Below are 27717 nucleotides of genomic sequence, written 5' to 3'. Positions count from 1 at the left end.
GGTGGGGTCTTTGGGGGAAGAGTTCGGAATGGGAGTGTGGCGCTGCTACTGTGCGGAGGAGGCTATCCATAGGACCTGTGTTGTGGGACACAAACAGGGTGTGAATGGTTCTGTGCAGTGTCCAGAGGTTCATGGGATATGGATGGCTCCATAGGACATCCAGGGCTCCATGGGGCTTATAGCTCCATGCGACAAGGATGGCTCTGTGGGACATCCATAGGGCCATGGGACACAGATGGCTGTGCAGGATGTGTATGACTTCATGGGACACCCATGGTTCCATGGGACACTTATGGCTTCATGGGACATCTATGGCTCCAAGGAACATGTATGGCTCCATGGGATTTCCATGGCTCCGTGGGACTTCCATTGTTCAACGGGGCATCCATGACTCCATGGGACACATATGGCTTCACCCAACTTCAGTGGTTCCACCGGATAGTGGTTCTACATGGCAACAAAGGGACATCCATGGATTCATGGGGCACACATGGCTCCATGGGACATCCGTAGGGGCATAGGACACAGATGGCTTCATGGGATATGTATGACTTTATTGGACATCCACAGTTCCATGGGATGCTTATGGTTCCATGGGACATCCATGGTTCCATGGGACTTCCATGGGACATGTATGACTCCATGGGACATGTACGGCTTCATGGGACATCAGTGGCTCCATGGGATAACCATAAGGGCATGGGTCACAGATGGCTTCATGGGTGATGTATGACTTTATGGGACATCCATGCCTCCCTGGGACATCTATGGTTGCATGGGACATCCATGGGACACATATGACTTAATGGGACTTCCATTGTTTCATGGGACATGTATGGTTCCCTGGGACATCCATGGCTCGCAGGTGGCTGTGTGGGACACCTGTCCCCTCCTGGGGTGCCTGAGAGCCCGTGCGGCTGTCCCTGGCCAGTACCCCCCACGTTGGGCTCCCTGGGCGGTGCCCGGGGCCGGGGTCCAAGGCCGGGTGGGCGGGGCGGACACGGTCCAAGGCCGGGGAGGGCGGGGCCAGACCGAGGGCTGTGGGCGAGGGGGGCGTGGCCAGACAGGTAAGGCCCAGCAGTGGTGGGCGTGGCCAAACAGAGCACTGACCAATCATTGTGGGCGTGGGTGGAAGGGCGGAGCCACATAGACGAGGACCCTTGGTGGGTGGGCGTGGTCAAGGAGAGCGCGGACCAATCGCTGTGGGAGTTGTGGGAGGGGGCGTGGTCAAATAACCCCGCTGGGCGTGGCCAGACAGGGCGTCGACCGCTCGCTGTGGGCGTGCCCAAGCCGGCACAGACCAAAGCTGTGGGCGTGGCCAGACCGGCGCGGCCCAATGGCGGGGGGCGTGGCTGTGGTTTCCCCCCAAGCCACCACCTCCGCGCCCGGCAGAGCCGCCGCGGCCCCGGCACCATGAGCGGCCGCGTCGGGGACCTGAGCCCGCGGCAGGCGGAGGCGCTGGCCCAGGTGAGCCGGCACCGGCGGCCGAGGATGCTGCGGGGGGGACCGGGGCTGCCTCCGCGGTGATGGGCATCACTCCCGGAGTCCAAAGCCCCGGGCATCGCCCCCGGCTCCCGATCCTGGGTGCTCCCGGCCCCTAAAACCCCGAACATCACCCTCAGCTCCCGGTTCCCGGGAGCTCGCAGAGCCCAAACTCCCAGGCATCGCGCCATCTCCCGGTCCCGGAGCCCAAAACCCCGAACATCACCCCAAATCCCGGTCCCGGGGGTATCCTGGAGCTCAAATCCCCGGGCATTACCCCAAATCCCGGTCCCAGAGCCCAAACCCCCGGGCATCACCCCAAATCCCGGTCCCAGAGTCCAAACCCTCGGGCATCACTCCAAATCCGGGTCCCAGAGCCCAAACCCCCGGGCATCACCCCAAATCCTGGTCCCAGAGTCCAAACCCCTGGACATTGCCCCAAATCCTGGTCCCAGAGCCCAAACCCCCAGGCATCACCCCAAATCCCGGCCCCAGAGCCCAGACCCCCGGGCACTGCCCACAATCCTGGTCCCCGGGGGCTCCCAGAGCCTAAACCCCCGAGCTGACCCCTGCGTGGCTCTGCCAGCTGGAGAAGCCCCATCCCGGGTGGAAATGGGGATCTCGGCAGCTGGAGGCTCCCTGAAACTGGGTACCAGTTTGTTCCCCCTGTCTGGTGGCTAGGAAACACTCCCCCCCTCCCGGACCGAGGATGCCCAACCGCAGTGGTGCTGGTCCCCGTGCCACCCACCCCACCACGGTGGCCAAGGCCACCTCTGTCACCGTCACCTCGCCAAGCTGCCAGGCTTGATCCCGGCTTATTCCACCCTGCAACGCCAGCAAATTTATCTTATCGTTGCCCTTCCAACCCAACCAAACTCCAGCGGAGGGCAATGACCCCGCGGGCTGGTGGGCACGGAGCCGAAACCTTCCCGGTACCACTACGGCTGTGGGTGGGTGAGAAGGGTGAGCTGTGAAACCCGTTGATCGGCAGGTTGTTTTTCTTCGGGTGAAGAAGCTAATCCTGGGTTTAGTTACACCTAAATTCAGCGGGAGATAATCTAATCAGCCTCATTAAGGCGAGGTCCCAGGCTGGTACGGAGATTTGGGCCACAGTCTGGCTGGGGCAAGCGGGGATGTGTGCCAAGGGTGCCCCAGCACCCCAGACCCCCCTGTTTTGGCACCGTCCTGCCCACCGGGGTGGCACCGGAGCAGAAGGACATGCACAGAGCAGCTCCGTCCCAAAGGCTATCACCAGTAACGGCAGGGGAGACCATTTCAGCTGGTCCCCATGGGGTGAGGGTGCCCCGACACCCCCAAACTCCTCATTTTGGCACCCTCCTGCCCACTGAGGTGGCACCAGAGCAGGGAGACACGCAGTGAGGAGCTCCATCCCATAGGATGCCACTGGTGATGGTGGGGGGGACACTGGTCCAGCTTGTTCCTGTGGGGTGAGGGTGCCTGGCACCCCACTGGGGTTACACCGGAGCAGGGGGACGCACAGGGAGCAGCTCCATCCTGAAGGATGTCACCAGTGATGGCAGGGGGGACCAGTCCAGCTGGTCCCTATGGGGTGAGGGTGCCCCAGCACCCTTAAACCCCCCATTTTGGCATCCTCCTGCCCACTGGGGTGGCACTGGAGCAGGGAGACACATGGTGAGCAGCTTCATCCCATAGGATGCCACTGGTGATGGTGAGGGGGGACCAGTCTAGCTGGTCCCCGTGGGGTGAGGGTGCCTCAAACCCCCCATTTTGGCACCCTCCTGCCGACTGGGGTGACACTGGAGCAGGGGGACATGTGGTGGGTAGCTCCATCCTGTAGGATGTCACTGGTAATGTTGGGGGGGGAACCAGTCCTGCTGGTCCCCACAGGACAAGGGTGCCCCAGCATCCCACCCCTCCCTGTTTCAGCGCCCTCCTGCCTACTGGGGTGGCACTGGCGCAGGGGGACATGGATGCCACCAGCGATGGTGGGAGGAAACCTATCTGGCTGGTCCCCATGGGGCAATGGTGGCCAATGTGACGTCCCTGGGGAGCCGGGCGGTGGCAGTCCCCACTCGCACCCTTGTGCAAGGGGACCGGTTTGGGGACATGGGCGCTTGGCAGCTGGCCTGGGGATGGTGTCCTGCCAGGGGGGCAGCGGACACTGGCTGCTTGTCCCCAGGGTGCCAGGAATGGGGTCAGGGCTGTCCCTTAGCTCCTCCAAAAGAGTCCTGGCTTCGACTTTTTTTGCGGGGGGACAAACCTGCACGCCTGGGGCTCTGGCTTTGCTGGTCCCCACTTCCCCCGCCACCAACGCTCCTTTGTGTCCCCCCAGTTTCGGGAGAACCTGCAGGATGTGCTGCCCTCCCTGCCCTCCCAGGATGACTATTTCCTCCTGAAATGGCTGCGAGGTAACCCCAGGGTGGGGGACATGGTGGGGTGGGGCAGGGGGGGACCCCGGGGGACCCCGGGGCTGAGCTCTCTGCTCTCTTCTAGCACGCTGCTTCGACCTGCCCAAGTCAGAGGCGATGCTCCGCAAGGTGAGAGAGCACCCTGCTTTCTGGAGGGACTCCCCACGCTGCTAGTTGTCACCTGCAGATGGGACAACACGCCCTTGGTCACCACCCTAGCCCCTCTCTCCCAACGGAGGTGACCTCACCACGAGGTGCACCCCATCCCATGGGACTGGGAGTCCCCAAATCTCCTCACCCCGCCTCGCTCTGTCCGCTCCTCGCAGCATGTTGAGGTCCGGAAACACATGGACGCTGACAACATCATCGCCTGGGAGCCCCCGGAGGTGGGTGACCCCAGCCCATGGTGGGTGTCCCCAAAGGGGACGGTCCTTCCTGGGTCCCCCTGAATGCCCTGTGCTCTGTAGGTGATCCGGAAGTACATGTCTGGGGGAATGTGTGGCTATGACCGGGAGGGCAGCCCGGTCTGGTATGAGATCATCGGCCCGTTGGATGCCAAGGGGCTGCTCTTCTCCGCCTCCAAGCAGGACCTGCTGAAGAACAAGTTCCGCGACTGCGAGGTGCTACGGCATGAGTGCGAGAAGCAGAGCCAGAAGGTGGGCGCTCGCCTACCCACACCCTGCTCACACCCTGTCTGCCCGTGCCCTGCCAGCCCCACCAGTCTGTATCTCCACTGTCACCACCAATCCATGGCCCCACCAGTGCCACAAGGTCATGTCCATGACAGCTCTGTAGGTCCATATCTGGTCTGTCCCCACCACTCAATGTCCTCCTCACCCCCTAAGTCCATGTCTGGTCCATCCCCACCACCCAGTGTCCTGTCCATCCCCACTGCCCAAGGTAATTCCCAGCCCTATAAGTCCACGTCTGGTCCATCCCTACTACTTGTTATTCTCCCCAGCCCTGAAGTCCATGTCCTGTCAACCCTCAACACTTGAGTCCATGTCTGGTCTGTCCCCAACTCCCAATGTCCTCCCCACCATCCAATGTCCTCTCCAGCCCCCTAAGTCCAAGTCCTGTCCATCCCCCCCAGCCCACCCCACGTCCCCACCATCCCCCAGCCTGTGTCCCGGTCCCAGCAGCCACACCAGCCCCTATGCCCCTTCTCCCCATGCCAGCACTTGGGGGGAGGCCCTGGCTAGGTGGACCAGCCCATCGAGGACCACCTTGTCCCTGGAGCTGGCCAGGAGCCCCCCTTCTGTGGGTCCCCACCAGTGCCAGGCGCTGCCTGAGCCCCATCATCCTCCTGTCTCAGTTGGGCAAGAAGATCGAGATGGTGATGATGGTCTATGACTGTGAGGGCCTGAGCTTGAAGCACCTCTGGAAGCCAGCTGTGGACACATACTCAGAGGTGAGGGCCTCCCTGCTGGACCCCCTTCTTTGGACGGGGACGGCGGCCGTCCTCGGTTGCAACGTGACACGTGGATTGTGATGTGGTGACGTAGGGATCCGGGTTGACTCATGGCCCTGAGGGATGATGCAAGAGCAGGTCCCTGTGGGTGTCCTGCACTTCCCTGCCCCCAGCATTTTGGGGTGGGGGCTCCTGGCCTGCACCGCACCATGCTTACCCATGCCTTGGTGGGTACGTGGGATGGGGGATGACCTGGCGCTCTCCTCAACCCGCAGCTCCTGACCATGTTCGAGGAGAATTACCCCGAGTCCCTCAAGCACCTCTTTATTGTGAAGGGTGAGTTCAGCCCGGGGGTCCCAACCCCACCCCATCCGAGTGCTGACCCCCACCCTAACATCTCCCCTCCACCCATAGCCCCCAGGATCTTCCCAGTGGCCTACAACCTTGTCAAGCACTTCCTGAGCGAAGACACCCGCAAGAAGGTCGTGGTGCTGGGATGTGAGTCCCAATCCCTCCCCGGGGTGTTCCCCTTGTGGTGGAACCCAAAAACGGGGCTCCACGTCTCCCTTCTGCTTTCATCCTGCCCAGGGATGAGACCCCAACCCTGGGGACTCCCTGCATGGGTCATGGTACCCCAAACCCGCTGTCCTCCACCCTCCAGCCAACTGGAAGGAGGTTCTGCAGCAGCACATTGACCCTGCGCAGATCCCCGTGGAGTATGGGGGCACCCTGACGGACCCCAACGGTGACCCCAAGTGCTCCAGCAAGGTAGGAGAAGCCCCTCCACATTCTCAGGGAGTGCACGAGGTGTCCCCCCATACCCACATCCATTTCCATCCCCTTCCAGATCAACTACGGAGGGGACGTGCCCCAGCACTACTATGTGCGGGACCAGCTGACGCAGCAGTATGAGCACACTGTGGTGGTCAACCGTGGCTCGTCTCACCAAGTTGAGTACGAGATCCTCTTCCCCGGCTGCGTCCTCAGGTGAGGAGGGGACTCCAGACGATGGTGGGAGGGGACAGGTGACAAAGGTAGGTGTCCCCAGCCCTTCTTCCCTGGTTCTTTCCATCCAGGTGGCAATTCAGGTCGGAAGGGGCTGATGTGGGCTTTGGGGTGTACCTGAAGACCAAAGTTGGGGAGCGCCAACGGGCGGGCGACATGACTGAGGTGTACCCTAACCAACGCTACAATGCCCACATGGTGCCTGAGGACGGCTCCCTCACCTGCTCCACACCCGGCATCTGTGAGTGCCCCCCTGGATTCCATGGGGTGCTGGGAGGCACCTGGGGCACCTAAGAAGAATATGGAGGTGTTGGAGCAGGTCCAGAGGAGGCCGCGGAGATGATCTGAGGGCTAGAGCACCTCCTGTACAAGGACAGGCTGAGACAGTTGGGCTTGTTCAGCCTGGAGAAGGCTCTGAGGAGACCTTAGAGCAGCTTCCAGTCCTGAAAGGGTCTTTAGAAAAGCTGGGGAGGAGCTTCTTACAACGACATAGAGTGATGGGATGAGGAGGAATGGCTTTAAATTGGAAGGGGAAAGATTTAGACTGGACATTAGGATGAAATTCTTCATAATGAGGGTGGGGAGGCCCTGGCCCAGGTTGCCCAGAGCAGTGGTGGCTGCCCCATCCCTGGAGGGGTTCAAGGCCAGGCTGGATAGGCCTTGGAGCAACTGGATGCAGTGGGAGGTGTCCCTGCCCATGGCAGGGGGGTGGAACTCGATGGGCTTTGAGGTCCCTTCCAACCCGAACCATTCCATGATTCTATGACCTCCCCGGATCCCTGAGGTCCTCCTCCTTCCCGCAGATGTCCTGCGCTTCGACAACACCTACAGCTACCTGCATGCCAAGAAGGTGAGCTACAGCGTGGAGGTGCTGCTGCCTGACACCACCTCCGCTCAGCAGATCCAGGCACTGGGGGACAGGACCGGCGAGGGGACCCCCAACCACAGCCCCTAGCGCTGCCCCCCAACTCTGTGGGGACCCTACGGCTGGGCAGGCGGCATCCTCATGCTCCAAGGGTGGAGAAAGGGGGCCAAGGGCCAGGGTTCCCCCTCTGTGTGCCTTATGTGGGTCCTGCACCCCCTGCTGCAGCATGGAGCGGGGGAGTAAAGGAATGGAAGGAATGGACAGAGCGGGGCCTCCTCTAGTTTGTGTCTCCCAGCCCCATAACCAGCCCCCAAATTAGCCCTTCCTGTTCACCCGACCCCATATCCAACCTGTCTCAGCCCCATAACTGGCCCCCGCTGCTGCAGACCTGTAAGTGGCCCCATAACCAGCTCCTCCTGCCTCTTCAGCCCCATAACCGACTGCTCCTGCACCCCCAGCCCCATAACTCCATAACTGGCCCCATAACCACACCCTCCTCCTGCCCCCTTCAGCCCCATAACCTATCCCTCCAGCCCCATAACTGGCTGCTCTTGTCCCCCCAGCCCTCTAACTGTCTCCCCTCGCCCCATAACCACCTCCTCCTGCCTCTCCAGCCCCACAACTGGCTCCTCCAACCCCACATCCGGCTCCTCCTGCCCCCCCCACCCCACCCCGCGCCCACCACTTCCGCCCCCGGGATCACGTGGTGCCTTCGTCCCCGCCATGTCTGAGCCGGGCGGAATGCGCGGGGGGCGGGGCTTGGGCAGGGGGCGGAGCCAGGGGCGTGGCTTGAAGCGGGTGCGCGCCATGGGGGCGGCGGAGCCTGACCTCTACCGGGACACGTGGGTGCGCTACCTGGGTGAGAGCCGGCACCGGGCACTGACACAGAGCGAGGGACACTGACACCGGGCACGGGCACCGGGCACTGATGCAGAGCAAGGGGCATGAGCACCGGGATCTGACACCGGGCACTGACCCAGAGCGAGGGACACTGACCACGGGCACCGGGTACCGGGCACTGACCCGGAGCAGCAGGCACTAACACCGGGCACGGGCACCGGGCACTGATGCAGAGCAAGGCGTGTGAGCACCGGGATCTGACACTGGGCACGGGCACTGACACAGAGCGAGGAACACTGACCACGGGCACAGGCACCGGGTACCGGGCACTGATGCAGAGTGAGGGGCATGAGCACCGGGATCTGACACTGGGTATGGGCACTGACACTGGGTACCGGACACTGACACAGAGCAACGGGCACCGAGCAATGGGCACGATTACCGGGCATCGACACAGAGCAAGGGGCACGAGTATTGGGATCTGATACCGGGCAATGGGCACGGGTACCGGGCACTGACACAGAGCAAGGGGCACAAATACCGGGCACTGACACCCGGTACCGTAACCGTGCAATGGGCACCAGGCAGTGGGCACCAAGCAATGGGCACGATTACCATGCACTAACACAGAGCAAGGAGCAGAATACCGGGTACTGGGATCTGACACCAGGTACCGTCACCGGTCCCTGAGCACCAAGCAATGGGCACGATTACGGGGCAGTGGGCACAAGTACCGGGATCTGACACCAGACACTGACACAGAGTAATGGGCACAGGCACCGGGCAGGGGTCTCAGCACCGGGCACAGCACCCGATACTGGGCATGGCCCTGGGTATGGGTACTGGTGGGTCACAGGTACCAGTACTGTGTACTGGCACCCAGCAATGACGCCGGATGCCAGCACTGTACAGCACACACCAGCACCGGGTCTGGACGTTGTGCTGGCACCACACACTCACACCAGGTACCGGCACCAGCCGCTGTCCCAGCGTCACACGGGTCCAAGATGACCCGGCTGCTCTGAAACCCCCACGCAGGATCCATCCCTGCTCCCGGTGGCAAGGGATGTCCTTGGGGAGGGACATAGGGACACCTTGAGGTTAGGGGACACCAGGAGGATCAGGGGGATGCACTGTGGGGGGACAGAGGGATGCACTGGGTGGACATAAGTACAACTAAGAGGACACAGGGATGCCCTGAGGGGGACACGGTGGATCCACAGCCCCACTGACACCCCCCACCCCAGGTTATGCCAATGAGGTGGGCGAGTCGTTCCGCTCGCTGGTGCCGGTACCTGTGGTTTGGGCCAGTTATGGCGTGGCCACCGCCTACGTGACCGCCGATGCCATCGACAAGGGCCGGCGAGCTGCCACGGTGAGTGCCACCCTGTCCCCCCCCACCTCCAGCTCCCTCCCTTCACCCCACTGACCCCCCTGTCCCCGTCTCCAGGCTCACCCACAGGACACAGCACGCGTCGGGGTGGCGGTGGTGGACACGTTCGTGTGGCAGAGCCTGGCCTCGGTGGCCATCCCGGGCTTCACCATCAACCGGCTGTGCGCCGCCTCGCTGGCCCTGCTGGGCACCCTCACCCGCTGGCCACTGCCCCTGCGCCGCTGGGCCACCACCGCCCTGGGGCTGGCGGCCATCCCCGTCATCATCACCCCCATTGACCGGTACGGGGACCCCGGCCCTGCTCCCCCCCCCAGGAACTGGGCCCAGGAGGGGCTTTGCCAGAGGGGAATTCAGGGTCTCCAACCCAGAGGGGACTTTTGAGGGGGGGCTCCATCCCACATAGGGGTTCCCAACCCAGAAGAGATCTGCTGATGGGTCCCCAAAACAGGGAGGGTCCTCAGCCCAGAAGGAATTCGGTGGTATGGGGGTCCTCCCCCCACCCAAGAGGGGCTTTGCTGAGGGGGGGGAGGAGGCTTCCCGCCTCCCAGGGGCTTTGCCAGGGTCCAGCCAGGCCACAGCCCCGCAAGCACAGGGATAAGGATTAGCAGGAGCAGGCGTTGAGCTGGGGATTAGCAGTCTGGTTCTGGCAGGGCTGGGGGCCTCGGTGACATCAGGGACAGGGTCCTCAGGGGTTAAGGACAGCCCCATGAGCCCCCCAACCTCAGTATAGCTTCAATAACCCTCTGGGACCCCCTTTCTCCCCACAGGACAGTGGATTTCTTGATGGACTCCAGCCTCCGCAAGCTCTATGGGGCACCAGGAGAGCCTCCGGCCCCACACTGAGCCCCCATTTGGGGGAAACTGAGGCATGCGGCTGCCCTCGGGGTGCTGTGACCCTTCTACTGTGACCCAGCGACTGTGAACCCTCCTACCAGTGGTGGCCCTGGAGCGGCCACTTTGCCCCCATGGCTGGTCCTAATAAACCATTTCAAGGCTGACCCTGTGTTGGTCCATGCTCAGGGACAGCGGTGGTGGCAGGGCTGGTGTGTCCCCTCCTGGGGGCCATCTGGGTCCCAGGCCTTGTCTCTGCACCCTCTGGGCATTATCTTGTTAGAAGGGGGAACAGATTTGAGCTGAAAGAGGGGAGATGGAGATGAGATCTTAGGAAGAAATGTTTTGCTGTGAGGGTGGGGAGGCCCTGGCCCAGGTTGCCCAGAGCAGTGGTGGCTGCCCCATCCCTGGAGGTGTTCCAGGCCAGGTTGGATGGGGCTTGGAGCCCCTGATCCAGTGGGAGGTGTCCCTGCCCACGGCAAGGGTGTGGGACTGGATGAGCTTTAAGGTACTTCCAACCCAAACCATTCCATGATCTCCATCTTGGGATGGGGAGTCCCTTCATGCCCAGAGCAGCCCCGATCACCCCATCAGCACACCAAGGTCTGACCTGCAACCGCTCCATCCCTCCACAACCCCTACCAGCCTCATGGCCCATCCCTGGGTCTGGCCTCAAGGACCTGCCCCCATCTCCGAGATCTTTAGTGGTGCCTCGAGGAACACCAACTGCCCCAGCCAAGACGTGCTGCCGCGCTCCTGGATACCACCAGGATAGTACAGTGGCAATCTCCAGCCTGTGGTGGAATCCACATGGTACCACCAGGAGAAGCTTCATAGCAAAGAAATCCAACCTTTATTGGGGAAGAAGTGGTTCAGCAGCTCATACCACGCTCTGTACCAGGCTGCGGTAGCCTGGCCCCTCCTCGCCACGTTTCTCCTGCTCCCTGAGGACCAGGGCTCCCACCACGCTCCTCAGCTCAGCATGGAAGGGAGGCTGTTGCCTGCGGTGCCGCTGTCCCTGCCGGTGCCCACCCATGCGCCAGATGGCCAAGGCCAACCCCAGGAGACTCCCAACCAAGGTGGCTGCCACCAGGGCGCTGCCCACCAGGGCCAGGCCAGCCAGCAGGAACCTCTTCACCGTGTGGCACGGCGCTGGGGACAACAATGAAAAACACCAAAATGGGGGTCAGTGTTGGCTTTGGCACCCGAAGTAGTGGGTTTGGGGCTATGGGGTGGTGGTATTGGGGTTGTCCCCTCACCTTCATACCATGGCACCTTCTCCTTCTGCACCAACAATGGTCCGACTGTCTCCCAGTGGGGCATCCTCTCTCCAGGGAGCCCTGGGGGAGGACAAGGCTTATACAACTCATCCCAGCCCCAGGAAGCCCCCAAGATCCCAAATCCACATGGGGCCACCACAGCCCAACCCTGGTACCTGGCAGCTCTCCAGGGAGGGTGTCACTAGGGGGACAGCCAGTGTCACAGCAGCGGCACAGGGCGCTCCGAGAAGGGTTCTCTGCATTCTGCCAGCTGGAAGGAGAGCACAGAGCTGGGAGGTCCCCATCTTCCATCCCAATTCTCGCATGATGCCATGCCATCAGGTCCTTCCAGCCCTGCAGGTCTCAGCCACCCCAGCAGATGTCTACCAGGTGACACCAAGCACCTCCCCAATTCACCAGCACCCAGAGGGAGGTGGGACTTGTGGTGATGCCACGGGGCTATTGCAGGAGAAGAGGTGGTTTCCATAACACGGTGGCGTGGCTTGGTGCCCCAGATGGGTGTGCTTGCCAAGTACCTTCTGCTCCCAAAGCACCCATGGGTGGCTCAGGTCATAGAATCCTGGAATATCACCCAGGACCAGAACAGGCTGGTGCTGGTGGGGTTTCAGGGACCAGCAGCCCTCCTGTTGGAGCTGCCTGACCCTCACCAGCGTCTGTGGAGGCTGAGGTGACCTTAGGATCACAGAAGCATTGAGACTGGAAAAGCCTTTTAAGTTCATCCAGTCCAAACATCAGCCCAGCCCCACTGTGCCTGCCAAACCATGTCCCCGAGTGCCACACCCACACGCTTCTTGAACCCCTCCAGGGATGGAGACTCCCCCACTGCCCTGGGCAGCCTCTGCCAGGGCTTCACCACTCTCTCAGTAAAAACATTTTTCCCCAATATCCAATCTAAACCTGCCCTGCTGCAACTTGAGGCGATTCCCTCTTGTTCCATCACTTCTTCTTTGAGAGAAGAGCCCAGCAGCCCACTCACCACATCCTCCTTTCCAGGAGCTGCAGAGAGCGATGAGGTCTCCCCTCAGCCTCCTCTTCTCCAGGCTAAACAGCCCCAGGGCCCTCAGCCACTCCCAGAATCCCCCTTCTCCAGACCCTTCCCCAGCATCGTTCCCTTCTCCCGACACGCTCCAGATCCTCAGTGTCCTTCTTTTAGCGAGGGGCCCAAAGCTGAACCCAAGATTTGAGGTGTGGCCTCACCAACGCAAATCCAGGAGGACAATCCTTTCCTTAAGTTCTGGGGCACCATCAGGGAGCCCATGGTGAGGCCAAACTTACCTGGCCGTGGCTTGACTGTAGAAGCAGAACCTGGAAGCATGTCCCCGGTTGCTGGTGGGGCCCCACGCCGTCAGCAGGCAGTGCACGTAGATCTGTAGAGACACCAGCCCCAGAAATGACACGTCACCTCTGTATCCTTCCTGGGGACTCCGCTCTCCTCCTGCCCATCCTGGAGCAGGATGCTTTTGGAGGGATGGTGCTTCAGGAGCCCCAGGTCATTGCCAGCAGGCCCCATATCTCACTGCCAAGGGCATCACCCAGCCTCACCTTCTCCTCCTCCTTCTCCTTCTCCAGCAGAGGAGCCGTGATGGTGAGCTGGAGAGAAGATGCCCCTCTCTGGTGATGGATGGACACGCTCTCCAGCTTCTGCCCATGCAGGCACCTAAGGCAGGAGAGCAACACTGACACATTCCTAGGCTGTCGCCAGACCTTGGATATCCCTCCCATCAGCGGGTCTTGCAGGACCTCAGGGTGCTCCTACCTCCCACCCCACTCCCACGGACACTGACCCACGGCTGTTCACCACCATGGAGACCCTCCTGGAGTGCCTCAGTTGGTCTGAGCTGGTCCTGTAGCACTGGTCCACATAGATCTTGAGGGAGATGTTAGGACTGAAGTCAACCCTGGCCTCCAGGCGGATGAAAGAGCCGGGGCTGAGCACCAGCAGCTTCTTCGTGGCACTGGGGTCACCTGAAGGAGAAGGGAGGGTGGGCTCAATGCGACATCTCCAAGCCTGTCTCACCACAGATGGAGACACCGGACACATCCCAGACCACCACCCATGGGTGTCGTTGCCTCCACTCCTTCAGGGCAAGTGCCTTCCTGCAGGTCCCACATTTCAGAGCCCACCTCCTGCCCCTGGAAATCAAGAGCTGCCCTGGCCCGGCCATCCCAGTCTGGCTTCCCTGCCTGTTCTCCAGAGCCACAGCACCTGCTTAGACATCCCACCCTGTCCCCACTTCCCCATGGAACTGAGAGGGACCACTTCACCTATCAGACTGACAAGGGACAATAGACCCCCCCCCAAAAGCTGATCATGGAGTCAAGCACTGAGTGGGGAACATCTCAGCACCACCACTCAAAGCCCCACACCCTCTACCAGACAGGGAGAAATGGTCCTGCAGGGATGGCCACTTCCTCCTGGTAGGACCTAGTGCTGAGACCACTCAGTAGGAAGCACTGGGTGCTGCTGGTCAAGCCCAGGGATCTTGGATGGATCCATGCTGTGGTCTCCTCCACTAGAGCTGGCAGCCAACACAAGACCCAGAACACTCACCATTCAGGAGCCTCAAAGTGAAGTTCATGCCGGGCTCCTCAGAGCTGGGGTGAGCACGAGCCCCACCTGGCATGGTCGCAGCAGCAAGAGCTGGGGCTGTAGACCCTGTTGCCATGGCTGAGGACACCATTGAAGCCACCACCGTGTGGCTGAAGGACACTGAAGGGGCTGGAGCTATGGTGGTTCCTACAGCAAGAGGAAGGATTAGCCAGTGGGGCTGAGCATGCAACAGCTGGAGTAGCACATCCCAGGCACAGTGGGGACATCCAGGTCCTCAGGTGTCCCTGGGACTCACGGAGGGCAGGTGGTGCCACACACAAGGAGGGGAGAGCACCCAGGAGCCCAGCACATTGTGGGGCTCCTCCATCCCCTGCTCTTCCAGTCAGGCCCTCCCCTGGTCTTGGTGACAAAGCCCTGGCTGGAACCACTGTGATGGTGGGTACTGGAAGGGGAGATGCTCCACAAGGCTCTCCACAACCCTCCCCAAATGCAAGAGCCCCCAGCCAGGCTGGGAATGGACCAGTAACTGCTCATAGGATGGGAGACTATCACCAGCAGCCGTGTATCCCACCAGTGGCTTGAGCTCCCCGCCCAATCCAGGTCCTTACAGACCCACTGGGACCTGGAAACTCCCAGTAAGCCCCCCCTTCTCCAACTCCACAGCCCAAGGGCACTGTAGGAGATCTCTCCACCAAGAGAATCTGCACCAGCAGACCCAGGAGGGCACTAGGAACCAACACTGGGCAAAGCTGAGGGGCACCCACCACCCTCCTGCATGCAGACATGGGTGCCACCACCCACAGTACAACCAGTTGGTGGATTGAGGGGAAGCAGCCAGAGGTCACAGCCTCACTCACCTGCTACCCCCAGGACAGCTCCAGCCACCATGATGCACCAGGAGAGCCCCATCCTCACCAAGCAATAGCTTCAGGAGCACCTGGGGGCTTTTAAAGACCAGGGCTGGGTGTCAATGGGCCTCAGCTGGTGCTGCTGAGCGTAGGGCTTCACTTGGCTTTCTCTGCAGTCAATCACCGTGGGGCTGGTCCTACAAACCATCTTGGTCCCATCACAAGGGCTTGTACCCACTGTTCAGTCCCAGTCCCAACTTTCCATCCCATCACACAATCCCAGTCCCACCACTCAGTCTGATCCTGCACACGATTCTGGTCCTGAACAAGGTCCAGGTCCCACAGGATGATGCCACATCTACCACTCAGTCCTGGTCCCATGTATGGTGCTGGTCCCACCATGTCGTTTTGGTCCTGAACATGGTTCTGGTCCACTCACTTTGCCCTGGTCCTAGTTGCACCATATAGTCCGGTCCCACCACTCAGTCTTGGTCCCATGAATGTTCCTGGTCCCACATCATGGCCCTACACGTGGTCCTAAGCCCACCACAGTTTTGATCCCACCACGCAGTCATACTCCCGTGCATGACCCCACATTAACCTGGTCCCTAGTGCACCATCGTTAACCCATTATTGTCCTGTTTGCAGCCCCAGCTGTAGTACCACCACCTGGTTCTGGACCTGTAGTCCCACCTTGGTTCCATTTATCAACAACAAAAGCCTGTAGGAGGAGGCTGCTGGGTGCTGGGATGGGGTGGCTTTGGTGGGAGGACTTCCCTTCTGCTCCTGGACTCCTGCCAAGCGCAGAGCTGCTGCTCCCCAGCCCGGGGCTCGCTGCCGGCTGCTCTTCAGGACAGGCAGCATGGGAGCAACAGTTTGGTCACAGCCAGGACAGTGACCTTTTGAAGGTCCTGCCCACCTCAGATGGCTTCAAAACTCCACCATAGCCCCTCTGCATGGGTCAGCCTGGTGGTCCAAGAAAAGAGGGACAAGGAGCACATCCCCATGGGAATGTTACCCTAAATGGGCTGTGCACCCAACCTCCTGCCTCAGAAGGAACTTCTCTCTATCTGCAGTGGTTGGGGTGGGATTTGGCCCCTGCAGGGGACCTTAGCGTGTCATGGGAGACACCTATGGACCTCACGGAGGTGTCCTAAGATCTGTGTCCCCTTCTGTCCCAGTGTCCACAGGCAGCATCACAAGCAGTTGAGTTGGTGGCTCCAGCGGTGGCTGCAGAGTAGCCATCAGGGCTTGTGTCCACATCGGCACTGGTGGTGCTGCTTCGGCTGGAGAAGCCCTAGTGCAAATCCTGGGGCCACCCACCAGCAGCAGCACTGGGACTTGGTGGCACTGGTGAGTTGTGTCACCTGTGATGACTATTCCACGAGTCTGGTGTCCCTCACAAACCAGCAGACCTTTCTGGTGGCATCTGCACACTGTGGGAGTCCCATGCCAGCAGCCGGTGGCCCTGCAGGGACAGCGGGGATGGATCCAGGTGCCCCACTTGCACTGAGGGTCTTATTTCTCATAGCTGCCCAGGGGACATGAGGGTCCCCAACACCAGGACTGATGGAGACAGCAGAGCCAGGACCCCGAAGGGCAGAGCAGGATCCAGCCCCGTGCCAGTGGGGGTCAGTGCAAGAAATCCCTGACCCTCCAACCCCTGGAGAAGAAGGACACAGCTGGTGACCAGCTGGAGTGTCCTTCAATGAAGAACCGCCCAACACAATTCTCTTACAAAAGTAGAGCTGCTTTTTTATTTCAGGTCTTTACAAAGTGAGCAGAACAGGGCTGGGGTCGCGCGGGTCCCTTGGCCACCGGGCAGGCTCAGCTGCAGGTGCCACCTCCGTGCCCAGCCAGGGCTGCTCTTGGCAGGACACTGTATTGCCGGTGTCATCCAGCCCAGCCGGGATGCCTGAGGGCTGTCCCTGCCATGGGGTTGTCCCCTTCTCTCTGGGGCTGTCCTCCTCCACAGGGATGTCTCCTCCATGGGGATGTCCTCCTCCATGGGGCTATCCCCGCTCCATGGGGTTGTCCCCGCCATGGGACTGTTCCTGGCATGGGGCTGCCCCCACCAGCCTGGGTCCTGATGGGACTCCATCCTTGGCAACTCCCTTGCACCTGGGGGATGGCATCACCGGGACAGACCTCACTCCCCACCTCCTCCCCACACCAGTTCTCACCAGACCCCATGGGCCTCCTGAGATGTCCTCTGCAGGGACCAGAGCCACAGGGCCCTCTAACCTGGGCAACGGGAGGCTGCAGGGGGGCCTGCACAGACACCCTTTGCCCACGGGGCCCATGAGCCCATTGATAAACACTGGGGCTTTTGGGGTGGTTTTCTGTCCTCCAAACCCAAGTGTGGTCACCACCAAAACTTTTGGCTGCTCCAGATCATGACCTGCCATGGACTGGTGGAAGGCTGAGGATGCCCTATGCTCATCAAACCCATGGGCAGGCTCTGACCCATGGCCCCGGAAGAAGGGCTTGGGGGAAACAAAGTGGTATGAGGGGCTCCTCGGGGTTCGGCTTCCCTGCCGGCAGCTCTGCCCACCCTGGGTGAGGAGAACCCCCCGCCACCACTGGCCAGGTCCATCCTTGCCCACACCGCGGCAATGTGGTGATGGATGTCCTGCTCTCATTGTGATGAAGCTGTGTCCTTCACAAACACTTTCTCTGGCCTTTCCATGGGGAAGGAAGACTGTATTGTGCTGGAACGCCCACCAGCTCTCAATCCCCAACCCCTTGGAGCCCGGGTTGGGGCCTCCTTTCTCCCTGCTGGTGGGTGACAGCAGCCCCACCATGGGCTCCTGCCCAAGTAGGGACTCAGCAGGAAGGTGATGGAGGGTTCTTTGGGTGTTTGCAGAGCCTTCAGCTTGTTCTGCTCATGTCCAACCAAAAGACACCATGAATAAGGAAAGGGAAAGCACCTGGTTCATTGCTGGAGGGAGTGGAGCACCCGCCACCCCCTACCACTTCAGGAAGTCCCGCACATGGCTCCACAGCTTGGTGATCCAGAGGTTGGCCCCCAGGTCAGTCAGGTACTGGATTTCAGGTGTCAGCATCTTGCGGCACAGTTTCTGGTGCTTCTTGTTGATCTTCTTCTTCAAGTTGTAGCCCAGGATTGACTTCTCCCCCAGCGGCTGCCAGGGTTGCATGGAGGATTCTTGGATGGCGCTGGCGTCCACGGCATGTCCCCCATCGATGCAGATGCTTTTCATCTTCTCATTCTCCTCCTGCAGCTTGGCCACGTCCTTGGCCATCCGCTCCCTCCCGTAGGCCTCCACTTTACGCCAGAAGGTAGCATTAAAATAACGGTAGAGCTTGGCATCGATGAGGTTCCAGGAGGTGGCCTTCTCATAGAGCTCAGGTGTCAGCCGGGAGACAGTGGAACCCTTCCGAGCATTGAGCTTGAAGTAGAGGACATCCTCCAGCTGCCAGCACAGCAGGTCCTTTAGCAGCACCAGGGACTCATCAAAGTACTCGAGCAACATGACGAGGTGGAAACGGCGGTCTATCTCCTGGATGTGCTCCTCCACCAGTGGGCTGTTAGCGTTCATGTTGTTGTCGTAGCCCAAGTCGAAGAAGAGGAGGTTTTGGAGGTAGTGGGCGTTGAACCCATTGGGGTCATAGTAGTGCCAGGGGTCCCGGAGGAACTCTGCCAGCTTGTCCTCCCCCGTCAGCTTCCAGGTGAGGGGAATGACAGGCCCAAAGTAGTGGAAAGAGGACTCGAAGAGGTAGGCAGGGTCCCGCAGCACCGTGACAAAGATGGTGTCAGCCGGCAGGAGCTTGCGCACCTCCTCGTACTGGAAGCGCATATGGTTGCAGATGATGTTGAAGCACGCGCCCGGATGGTAGTGCTGCACTTGGCTGCGCTCAAAGTAGGAGGGGTAGAAGAAGTCATTGCGGCCATTAGGGAAGGCGAATTTCAAGCGATGCTTCTCCCCGAAGCGGAAGAGGATGTTGAGGATGGTGCTGCTGGCTGTCTTGTGTGTCTTCATGAACATGACGTTCAGCTTGTGCACGCAGCTCCGTCCCGTGGGGCCGTCCGTGCCATTGGCTACTGCTGGCACCTTGCGGGGCACCGAGTAGGAGGAGCAGGAAGAGGGGACGGGGATCCTAGTGAGAAGAAGAGACAGGGCACTACGGTGAGGGCAGCTTAGCCACCATGAAGGCTTGGCCATTCTCTTCCCTACAGGATCTGGACCTGGGGATGGGTGCCCACCCCCAGAAGCCCCCAGGCTCCCCAGTGGAGGCTTTCAGCTTCAGGCTGAGCCCCCTTCCCACCCAGCCCCATGCTCAGCAGTATCAGGGTACTCATCTGGCAGGTGAGAAGCCCGCTGCCCCCATGAGCCCCTCAACATCAGCTGCACCTTTAAGCCACCAAACCAAGCCCATTAACCCCCTGGACAACCCCAGCTGCTGAGAATGTGCTGCTGTGGGGGTCTTCATGGTGGTCAGGCCCCCACAGCCTGAGCAAGGGGTCCTCATCCCTCGCCATGGGCACAACCATCGTGGCCCTGGTGCAGGTGGTGGTGAGATGTGCATTAAGATGAGCTCTCCATGGCTGTCAATCTATGGACAGGAGCTGATAACGTTCTTTTGAGGTCTGGAAGCTCTCATTCTCTTGTAGGTGTGGAGGATCCAACACCCGAGCAAAGAAGGACATAATCCTAGTGCATGGCCCTGGAGATGAGCTCAAAGGCCTTTGGGGAGCATCAAGATCAACTTGCGTGTTACCTGAGATGCTCAGGGCAGAGAACAGAGGCCACAGTGTTGAGTGACTTTGGGCACCGTTAATGAAGTTGCAAAGCTGATCCTTGATGATAATTCCCTCCAGTGACACGGGTTCAGTGCGAACCTTGGGAACCACCTGCAGGTTGATCTCTTTTATCATCTTGCAGATAAACTTAATGCCGGGAGGGACGGCCGTGAACTGAGCCTGCTGAGCGCTGGCTTTCAGCAGAGAGCTTTGAACCCTCCCGTGCCCATCTCTGTGGGTGAGAGTTTACACCTGGCATTGCTCTGGTTGCTCTTCAAGGACAACCCCTTGATAAAGAGCACCCGAAAAACTGCCTCTGCTCTGCCCGCTGCTCCTGGTTTCTGGAGAACCTCTCACGTGGTGATTTCCTTCTCCAAGGAGATGAAGCTGCAGTGGGGTCTCCTGTACCTCCTTGTCCTATCCATCCCTCAGGAGGTGAGTGCTGGCTGCCACCTCGCAGTGGGTGCACCCTGGGGCGAGTGTCCTCAGCCTCCCTGAGAGTTGGGGTTCACCTTCCCCCCACTATGGGACAGGGCACAATCTCCAATAGGACTCTGTAGGAAGGGAACATCTCGGTGTGAAGCCACCAGAGCCCAGAAAGCCCTCGGACCATCTCCAATTGGGGGTGCCCAGTGTGAAATGAGGTGACACGCAGAGACCCCATACTCACTCTGTCACGCTGACTTGCAGCGGGGGGACTGCGTAGGAGTAGAGCAGCAGCATAAAGCTGGTCAGGAGGGTCCCTAGGACGAGCCCCTTGCACATGGACCTCCAGTGCTTCCCATGGTGTAGCATCCTGGTCACCTGCGGCCGGTGGAGAGGAGAGCGGTTAACACCAGAGGATGGAGATGTGAGGACCAGGGGCACCACGTAGTTCAGGTCACAGGGGAATAATGAGGGCATCTCATGGGTATAATGAGGGCATCTCATGGGCATGGAAAGTCCCAGGATGCCTCTCACTGTGCTTCTTGGCACTGGCACTACCAGGAGAAAGGCGAGCTAACACCAGGTGTGTCCTTGGTTGTGGGCACAAAAGATTTATGGGCAGCAATCTACCCACACTGTGTACCCTTTGCCGACCTCGGGAAAAAAAGAAACCTAACAGAAAGCGACTCCTTGTCAAGAACAGTTGGAGAGGACATGGGGGTGGAAATGGAGAGGAGAAAGGAGCTGCAGCACAGGGCAGCCCCGGCTGCAGAGCAGGTAACCTGCGCCAGGCAGCACCGCAGCTCTGCAGCACCCAACAACCACCCAGACAGGCTGGAGCTTCCCAAGGGCAGCTGGAATCCCTTTCCTAAGAAATCTCCAGGCTAGATCAGGAGCTACATCAGCTTGGGATGTCCTGTGTGCCATGACATCATGGAATCATAGAATAGTTTGGGTTGGAAGGGACCTCAAAGATCATTCAGTTTCACCTCCCTGCCATGGGCAGGGACACCTCCCACTGGATCAGGGGCTCCAAGCCCCATCCAACCTGGCCTTGAACCCCTCCAGGGATGGGGCAGCCACCACTGCTCTGGGCAACCTGGGCCAGGACCTCCCCACCCACCCAGTGTCTCCCGGCTGTCCTGGCTGCAGCGGGGCTTGCGGCTCCTCTGGCCACGGCACCCGCGGCTCTCGGTGCCTCTGGGTGGGATCAGAGGGACACAGACCTGCTGGACAAAAGGGATCTGGGGCACGAAGGCACCACCCGCACCCTCCACACCATTGCACACACAAACACGTATGTGCACGCACGACTGCAGCCGCACACGTGCACACACCCAGCTGGAAGGCACATGCACACACATGCACACAAACATCCGTGCACGTCCACGTGTGCACGTAGGCGCAGGGACACCTGGATCCATGCACACCCGGGCAGGCACGCACTCTGGGACACACAGGGGACACACATAGCCATGCATTACCCTCAGCACACATGCACTCATCTGCATGTGTGCACGCACACACAGGACACACGCAGGCACAAACACCCATGTGCGTGCACATATGGAGTTGTGAATCACCCCAAGGCCACAGACACCCTCGTGTGTGCACACACAGCTCGCACACTTACCTGTGCACACTCACAGATGCACAGGCATACACCCTCCATCCTCATGCACACGCACAAGGACACAGACGTACATGCGTGTCTATGCATGCACACACACTCATGTGTGCACACCCATGCACACACACAGACACAATCATGCATGGACACACACCTGCCCATATGTGCACACACACACCCCCAACACACACACATGCACCCCTGTGTGTGTACACAAGCATCCGTGCACACGCACACCCATGCACACCCATGCACACCCATGCTCTCATGCAAACGTATGCACACTCATGCAAGAACTCACATGCACACGCACACCCATGCTTGCACACACACATGCATGCAAGCACACACTCATGCACGCACACACACGCACCCCCTGCATGCACATACACTCATGCACGCCCACACATGCACACAAATGCATGCACACCCATGTACCTCACACGCACCCTCACCCCCCTGCACATAAGTACACATCGATGCATGCACCCCCCATGCATACATGCACAGACGCCCGCAGCCCCCTCCCCGTACGCAGCCCCGCTGCGCCCTCGCAGTGCTGCCCCCCTGCAGCCCCCCAGCCCCACCTGCCCCTCTGCAGCTGCCGCCGCTCGCCGCAGGCCCGGGATGCGGGGTCACCCGCAGCTCCGCAGCGGCAGCGACTGCATTGCAGCAGGGCTGTCCTCTGTGGCAGGATGAAGGGACGTGCCACCCGTGACCGCGTCACCTGTGACCGCGGTCCCTGATGCGAGCAGGGTCCAATGCCCAGGAGCACCCAGGAGCACCCAGGAGCACGCAGCAGCTGGAGAGCAAAGGCCTGCACAGCTCCCAGCCTCGCATTCCCATTTAGCAGCTGCAGGAGCAGCATCGCCTCCTCGAGCTGCTCGCTCCGGCTGCTCCGGCACTGCTCTGGCTCCCTGGCATCCTTCAGCCCAGGCTGGCTGTGCTCCCAGCTTCCTGCTGGATAACATCCCCACAAAGAGCCCTGCAGCCCTTGTGCCCATTGGAGCTTCGCCCCCACACAGCACCCCAAAAGCATCACCCCTACAGCGTCACTCCCACAGCATCACCCCTACAGCATTGCCCCCACACAGCACCCCAAAAGCACCACCCCTACAGCATCACCTCACAGCATCACCCCCACAACATCGCCCCACGGCATCGCCCCACGGCATCGTCCCCACAGCATCACCCCTACAGCATCACCCCCACGGCATCGCCCCCACAGCATCGCCCCACAGCATCACCCCCACAGCATCATCTCACGGCATCACCCCTACAGCATCGCCCCCACAGCATCACCCCTACGGCATCGCCCCCACGGCATCGCCCCCACAGCATCATCTCACGGCATCACCCCTACAGCATCACCCCCACAGCATCGCCCCCACAGCATCACCCCCACAACATTGCCCCCACAGCATCACCCCTGCCTCCTAATTCTCTGTCCAGCAGATAATTCTGAGAGACGAAATCCCATCTGGGAAAGCCGTGGTTGACACCTGGACACATTTAACCACCCCAGACCCTCACGTTGCCAAGCGTCCCCGGATTTCCAAGCTGCGCCCCAAGCAGAGGGTTACCCAGCTGGCGTGAAGGGTGCCCAGCGCACGGTGCGCCTGTGCCGCTGCTCCCTCCTGCCTCCCCCTTCTCTCTGCCCCCCCTCGGGTGGCCTCGTGCCACTGAGATTTCCAGCTCGATAAATAATGAATGGAAAATGCAACCGGAGCCCGAGGCTGCGCTGAGTGCTGGGCTCAGCTAATCCTAGCGTCCAGATGGGAGATGTCGACGGGGTGGGGACACCCCACGAGTGCACCCAGGTGCTTCCACGACCCTGCAGCAGGGACCTCTGGGTCAAGGAGGTCCCATCCAGACTGTTCCGAGCCGCTGGCAAGCGCTGCAGGAATGGCAGGGATACAGGTAGCCATGGGGGCACGGGGGGTGCTCAGACCCTTCCCCAAAAGGGTGGCACAAATGCGAAGCCAAGAGGGTTTCACTTGCCCAGGGTTGGCTCTAACACCATGGCCATGACCATCATTGCCATCTGCTGTGCCGGCATCGGCATCAACTGGAAAAGCCACCGCCGAGAGCCGGGCAGCGCCGCAGGGGGCACCGGCCAGGAGCGAGGATGCATCCCACCGGCTCAGAGGCTGACATTGAAACCACACCATGGGTGCCAGCCCTGGCTCCAACCCCGCCGGAGCGAGTGAACCAGCACCATCACCCCTCCTCTGCACTCCCGGTGCAACAGGACACCCGGGGATACCGAAAGGATGGCTGGCTGCAGCCCGGCTGCGTCCCCTGGCGCGGTTCTGGCAAACAGTTCCCAGCCCAGCCACTTTATTGACTTCGCCTCAAATGAGTGGCTTAATTATTAATAGCTCGCCGGGAGAAATGCAGAGAGCGAGGCGTTTTTCCTGGGGCTCCCATTACGCGGGGCAGCCGCGGCGCCAGCTCTCGGCGAGATGCTTGGAATTCCCAGCCAGAGGACATGGCCACGCCGGCCATTTCCCCATGGGATGGGCCAGGACACAGGAACCACAGCCCTGTCCCTGCGTCCTGGCAGCTCCCCTGGTCTCTGGGGACACTCCCAAGCTCTCTTTTGGGTTTTCCCCGTGGGAGGCACTTCGCTATGGCCAAACCCCCATAGCTGCGCCACACAAGGCGCACCCATCGCTCCTCCTGCCCTACAAGCCCATGGGAATGCTCTTTCTTCCACCTGCAGGCACGATCCTTCCTACCCCCTTGTCTCTCCGCGGGTGCAGACACTCATCCTTCACACCCCCCCCTGGCACTCTGCCCCACCAACCGCCCCCCAAGTGCCTGTTTGCCCCCCAAGCATCACCTTTTCCTTTGCTTAAGCTGCTCTCGGCGAGCCGTCTCTCTCCTCTCCTGGGCTGGCGTGGGGTGGGGGTGCCGATGCTGCTCCGACATGGAATAAACTCGTCCTGGGCAGCTCCCCGCAAACACCGGCTTGTCCAAAGCCTCGCCACCAGTCGTGGTCTTTATGGCATCACTGGGATCCCGGCTCTGTATCGCTGGCCTGGGGAGGGGGAATAACAGCGCGAGAGCCGAGAGCGGCTGCTGAACGCTCTGCGCTTGGGCACTGCCCGTCTCCCCGGGGCAGCCGCGCGAGGCCCTGGGTGCCCGTTGCCACCCTGAGCTGCCCGTCTCCCCACCCACACCCGGTGACACAGAGGAGGCATTCAGCCCCGTTGCCTGCCAGCTCCAAGAACAAGGGGCCCATTTGTCTCCATCTGCGGCGCGGGCCTCAACGGGGACATTGTCACCGCCGGCCCCTCGCTCGGCCCCTCCGCTGCCCCATGCCACCCCCAGCCTGGCTCGGGCGGCACCCGCGGCGCTGGGCCCCGGCTGCTCAGTGGGTGACGGTGGCTGTCCCTCCGCGGTGGCGCCCAGCTCCTCTCCTCCGTGCGGGGCCAGCTCTCACCAGCCACCATCGTCCTCCAGAGCCATGGCTGGTGGCCAGGCTGTCACCGGCTGTCACCTCCCTGAGCCGGAGCTCACCTCAAGGCGGGGAGCGCTGCGGTGGGGGCTCAGTCCCGCACCCCAACGCGGCTGCCTGTTCCCTGGGCTGTCCCGACAGCTTCTGAAGGCTCTACTCCATCCTTCCCACAGCCTCCCACTGCTCGCCGTATCTACGTGCCTTTTATGGCCTTAATGGCAGCAATATTTGCGCTCCTCGGTGTGATAACGGTGGCGCCACTGCACTACTGCCGGCCTTCACCTCCACCCACCAGCTGTGCCGAGGAATTTGGGGGTCCCTGCCACACCCCCCGCCTATGGGGGGCTGACAGGTGGTGTCACCCGTTGAGTGCCATCCTGCTGCACCCAGCTGGGTGAGCGGATGCTGTGGTTGTGCCGGGGAGGGCTCAGCACCATCCGGCATCTCGCTGCCGCATCCGGTGGGACTGAAAAGGGGCCGTTGTGCGCCCAGATCCAGCCTCGGCTCTTCCCACTCAACGCCGGCTCTGCTGCTGAGGGTGGTGACAGCCCTGTGCCCTTGCTTGATGACTCTGTGGTCATCAAGAGTGGTGACTGTGCCAGCACCCAGTGTTGCAGGGCTTGGTTGGCAGGACGCGTTGGCCATGCCTGGTATCCAGTCCCATATCTACCTACAATGGAGGTGTTTGGGGTTCAGAGCTCATCCCCACAGGGCTTGTGGTCATCACACCACGTCTGGGCAGCTGTTGCCCCATCACCAGCAGGTGTCACATCCTGCCCTGCCTTGGTGGGACCGGTTCTCACCCCCAGGTTCACTTGCACAGTCCCCGGGACAAGAAAAGCCAGATTATCCTCCATCATCACAAGAAAACAGATGAGAATTTGTCATCTCCCTGCAGGCGTTGATGCTGCTGTCATGTCCTTCCTCTTCCAGGACGGATACCTCCTCCATCACTGAGGGATCCCACCTGGCTCCTCAAAACTCAAACCTGAGGCTGTTCCAGCCACGCTGGCCTGGCTGTGGGCAGCAGAGAGGAACGGGCACCTCCATGCGATGGAGAGGAGCAAGCAAGCGTGCAAATGAGCCCAAGAGAGTGCAAGCACGCGCCTTCCGAAACTCAATGCCAGGACGTGCCCACCGGCACTTGGGGAGGCAGAGGCTGCTGCCAGGATGGGGACAGGGGGACTTGTCCCTACTCGGAGGCAGCGTGGACACCTGAGAACTTATCCAAGGTGTTTCCAGTTGCACCGAGCCCTGGCTGGAGTCCCACCTAGGATTTATCTCCTATCTTTTTCCCCTACCCCTCAAGCCCATTTTTCACTGCCGCTGCGTGGAATAACCACACCACCAATTTAAATAAGACCCCTGGCTCTACCGCTTGCTCTGCCTCTACTATCTCGTTTTTCCACCCCCTTAACCTAGATTTTCCCTGGAAACAGCAGCGCAGGGGCACGGAGCTGTCCTCCCCCTACACTCCTGGGCACCTCTCTTAATTTCACATTTCCCCCTTTATATTTTTGGATGGCATTGTGAAGGATTCCATCTGGAAGAGGACGGCGGTGGCTGGGATGTAGCAGGGATGCTCGTGGCTTTGGGATGCGACGTAAATGTCGCTGGAGAGCCACAACGTCCCATCTCCCATCCCTGTGGGGTGTAAACCATACCCAGGAGACCTCCGCAATGATGTCCCCCATTCTCTGTCTTCCTACCTGTGAGCAGGCAGAGTGAATCCCCCCAAGTCTGGGCGAACAAACAAAACACGCTGAAAACTGTGACCGCTGAGGAATCGCACGCTGGAACTGGGGATCCAGACGGAATTCAGTGAGGAGCTTGAGCTCAGTGGGGTGGGTGGCAGCACACACACCCAGTCAGACTCATTGGCCAAGCGTTGCATCAGGCCCCTTTGTTGGGAAGAAACGCTGTCATCAGTGATAGCAGAAGACAGGGAACCAGTGGACATCAGGGTGGTGGGACTGGTTTGTAGTCACCTGGCCAGGAAGCCAAGCAGCGGGGCTGCTGCCTGGGTGGAATCTGCCAGCTGGTCCCACCATCCTTGTCCTATCCACAGCTCCTAGGAGCTTCCAATGGCTCTGGTGGCCCCACTCAGCGTGGAAGCCCAGGAGCTCCCAAGAGGAGCTCCTTTTCCAAGTGCTAAAGTCAAGGAAGGGGGGAAAAGCCAAGTGGAAATAAAGAGAAAGGCAAAAGGGTCCTGAAGCAAAAGAAAAGCAAAAAAACCAAAGAGGTGGGGAAAGGAAAAAAGAAAGAAGATGAAAGAAAAACACGCAGTGAGGTGGGTGTTATCAAGTTTCCTATCTGCACTGTGGTTGTTGCCTGCTCACTGCTGGGGGTCATCGATCGCTGGGCGCTGGCAGCGCTCGCACATTCATCGGCCACACCTGCGTCTCCACAGCAGCGCTGGGAGGCGGCACAGCCTTCCCTCGGTGTCCTCCAAAACATCCCTCTGGACAGCACAGCGTTCCCCATCGCTGCGGGCATGGTGTCCTCATAAAACCCTGTGAGATGGTACAGCTGTCACCACA

The 27717-nt window shown here is 60.5% G+C and overlaps 3 protein-coding genes across 10 annotated transcripts; 2 read left to right on the top strand and 1 right to left on the bottom strand.

The window, feature by feature from the left end:
• Positions 1 to 1322: 1322 nt before the first annotated feature.
• On the top strand, positions 1323 to 7473 carry SEC14L2 (SEC14 like lipid binding 2). Its single transcript, XM_054082855.1, has 12 exons — positions 1323 to 1467; positions 3797 to 3872; positions 3958 to 4001; positions 4199 to 4258; positions 4340 to 4528; positions 5188 to 5283; positions 5559 to 5619; positions 5698 to 5781; positions 5945 to 6051; positions 6131 to 6270; positions 6360 to 6529; positions 7092 to 7473. The coding sequence occupies exons 1-12, from the start codon at positions 1414 to 1416 to the stop codon at positions 7241 to 7243; spliced, it is 1233 nt and encodes a 410-aa protein (XP_053938830.1). The 5' UTR covers positions 1323 to 1413; the 3' UTR covers positions 7244 to 7473.
• A 406-nt stretch (positions 7474 to 7879) lies between these two features.
• MTFP1 (mitochondrial fission process 1) lies at positions 7880 to 10374 on the top strand. Its single transcript, XM_009557358.2, has 4 exons — positions 7880 to 8012; positions 9241 to 9368; positions 9444 to 9667; positions 10154 to 10374. The coding sequence occupies exons 1-4, from the start codon at positions 7895 to 7897 to the stop codon at positions 10227 to 10229; spliced, it is 546 nt and encodes a 181-aa protein (XP_009555653.2). The 5' UTR covers positions 7880 to 7894; the 3' UTR covers positions 10230 to 10374.
• A 6275-nt stretch (positions 10375 to 16649) lies between these two features.
• On the bottom strand, positions 16650 to 26986 carry GAL3ST1 (galactose-3-O-sulfotransferase 1). Of its 8 annotated transcripts, none has more exons than XM_054082844.1 (4): positions 26887 to 26986; positions 24560 to 24757; positions 20329 to 20462; positions 16650 to 19015 (listed from the first exon to the last, which is right to left on the bottom strand). In XM_054082844.1, exons 3-4 carry the CDS (start codon positions 20451 to 20453, stop codon positions 17866 to 17868), a joined length of 1275 nt encoding a protein of 424 aa, XP_053938819.1. In that variant the 5' UTR covers positions 20454 to 20462; positions 24560 to 24757; positions 26887 to 26986; the 3' UTR covers positions 16650 to 17865. The 8 variants fall into 8 exon arrangements, with proteins under 8 accessions (XP_053938819.1, XP_053938822.1, XP_053938820.1 ...); XM_054082847.1 differs by lacking the exon at positions 26887 to 26986 and adding an exon at positions 25240 to 26556; XM_054082845.1 differs by lacking the exon at positions 26887 to 26986 and having other exon boundaries at positions 24560 to 25211.
• Between the last annotated feature and the right edge of the window lie 731 nt (positions 26987 to 27717).

This window comes from Cuculus canorus, chromosome 17, assembly GCF_017976375.1.
Source record: "Cuculus canorus isolate bCucCan1 chromosome 17, bCucCan1.pri, whole genome shotgun sequence".
NCBI classification, from domain to species: Eukaryota; Metazoa; Chordata; class Aves; order Cuculiformes; family Cuculidae; genus Cuculus; species Cuculus canorus.
Note: the sequence above shows the minus strand (reverse complement) of the source record. Positions and strands in the feature narration are given on the sequence as shown.

Bases quoted from the DNA above. Each gene is read 5' to 3' on its own strand.
- SEC14L2 (XM_054082855.1), top strand. From the start codon at position 1,414: ATGAGCGGCCGCGTCGGGGACCTGAGCCCGCGGCAGGCGGAGGCGCTG. The intron at 4,259-4,339 runs GTGGGTGACCCC...TGTGCTCTGTAG, and splicing joins TCGCCTGGGAGCCCCCGGAG to GTGATCCGGAAGTACATGTC. The intron at 5,284-5,558 runs GTGAGGGCCTCC...CTCAACCCGCAG, and splicing joins CTGTGGACACATACTCAGAG to CTCCTGACCATGTTCGAGGA.
- MTFP1 (XM_009557358.2), top strand. From the start codon at position 7,895: ATGCGCGGGGGGCGGGGCTTGGGCAGGGGGCGGAGCCAGGGGCGTGGC. The intron at 8,013-9,240 runs GTGAGAGCCGGC...CCCCCACCCCAG, and splicing joins CACGTGGGTGCGCTACCTGG to GTTATGCCAATGAGGTGGGC. The intron at 9,369-9,443 runs GTGAGTGCCACC...CCCCGTCTCCAG, and splicing joins AGGGCCGGCGAGCTGCCACG to GCTCACCCACAGGACACAGC.
- GAL3ST1 (XM_009557319.2), bottom strand. From the start codon at position 20,594: ATGCCCATGAGATGCCCTCATTATACCCATGAGATGCCCTCATTATTC. The intron at 19,016-20,328 runs GTGAGTATGGGG...TCTTCTCACTAG, and splicing joins CTGCAAGTCAGCGTGACAGA to GATCCCCGTCCCCTCTTCCT.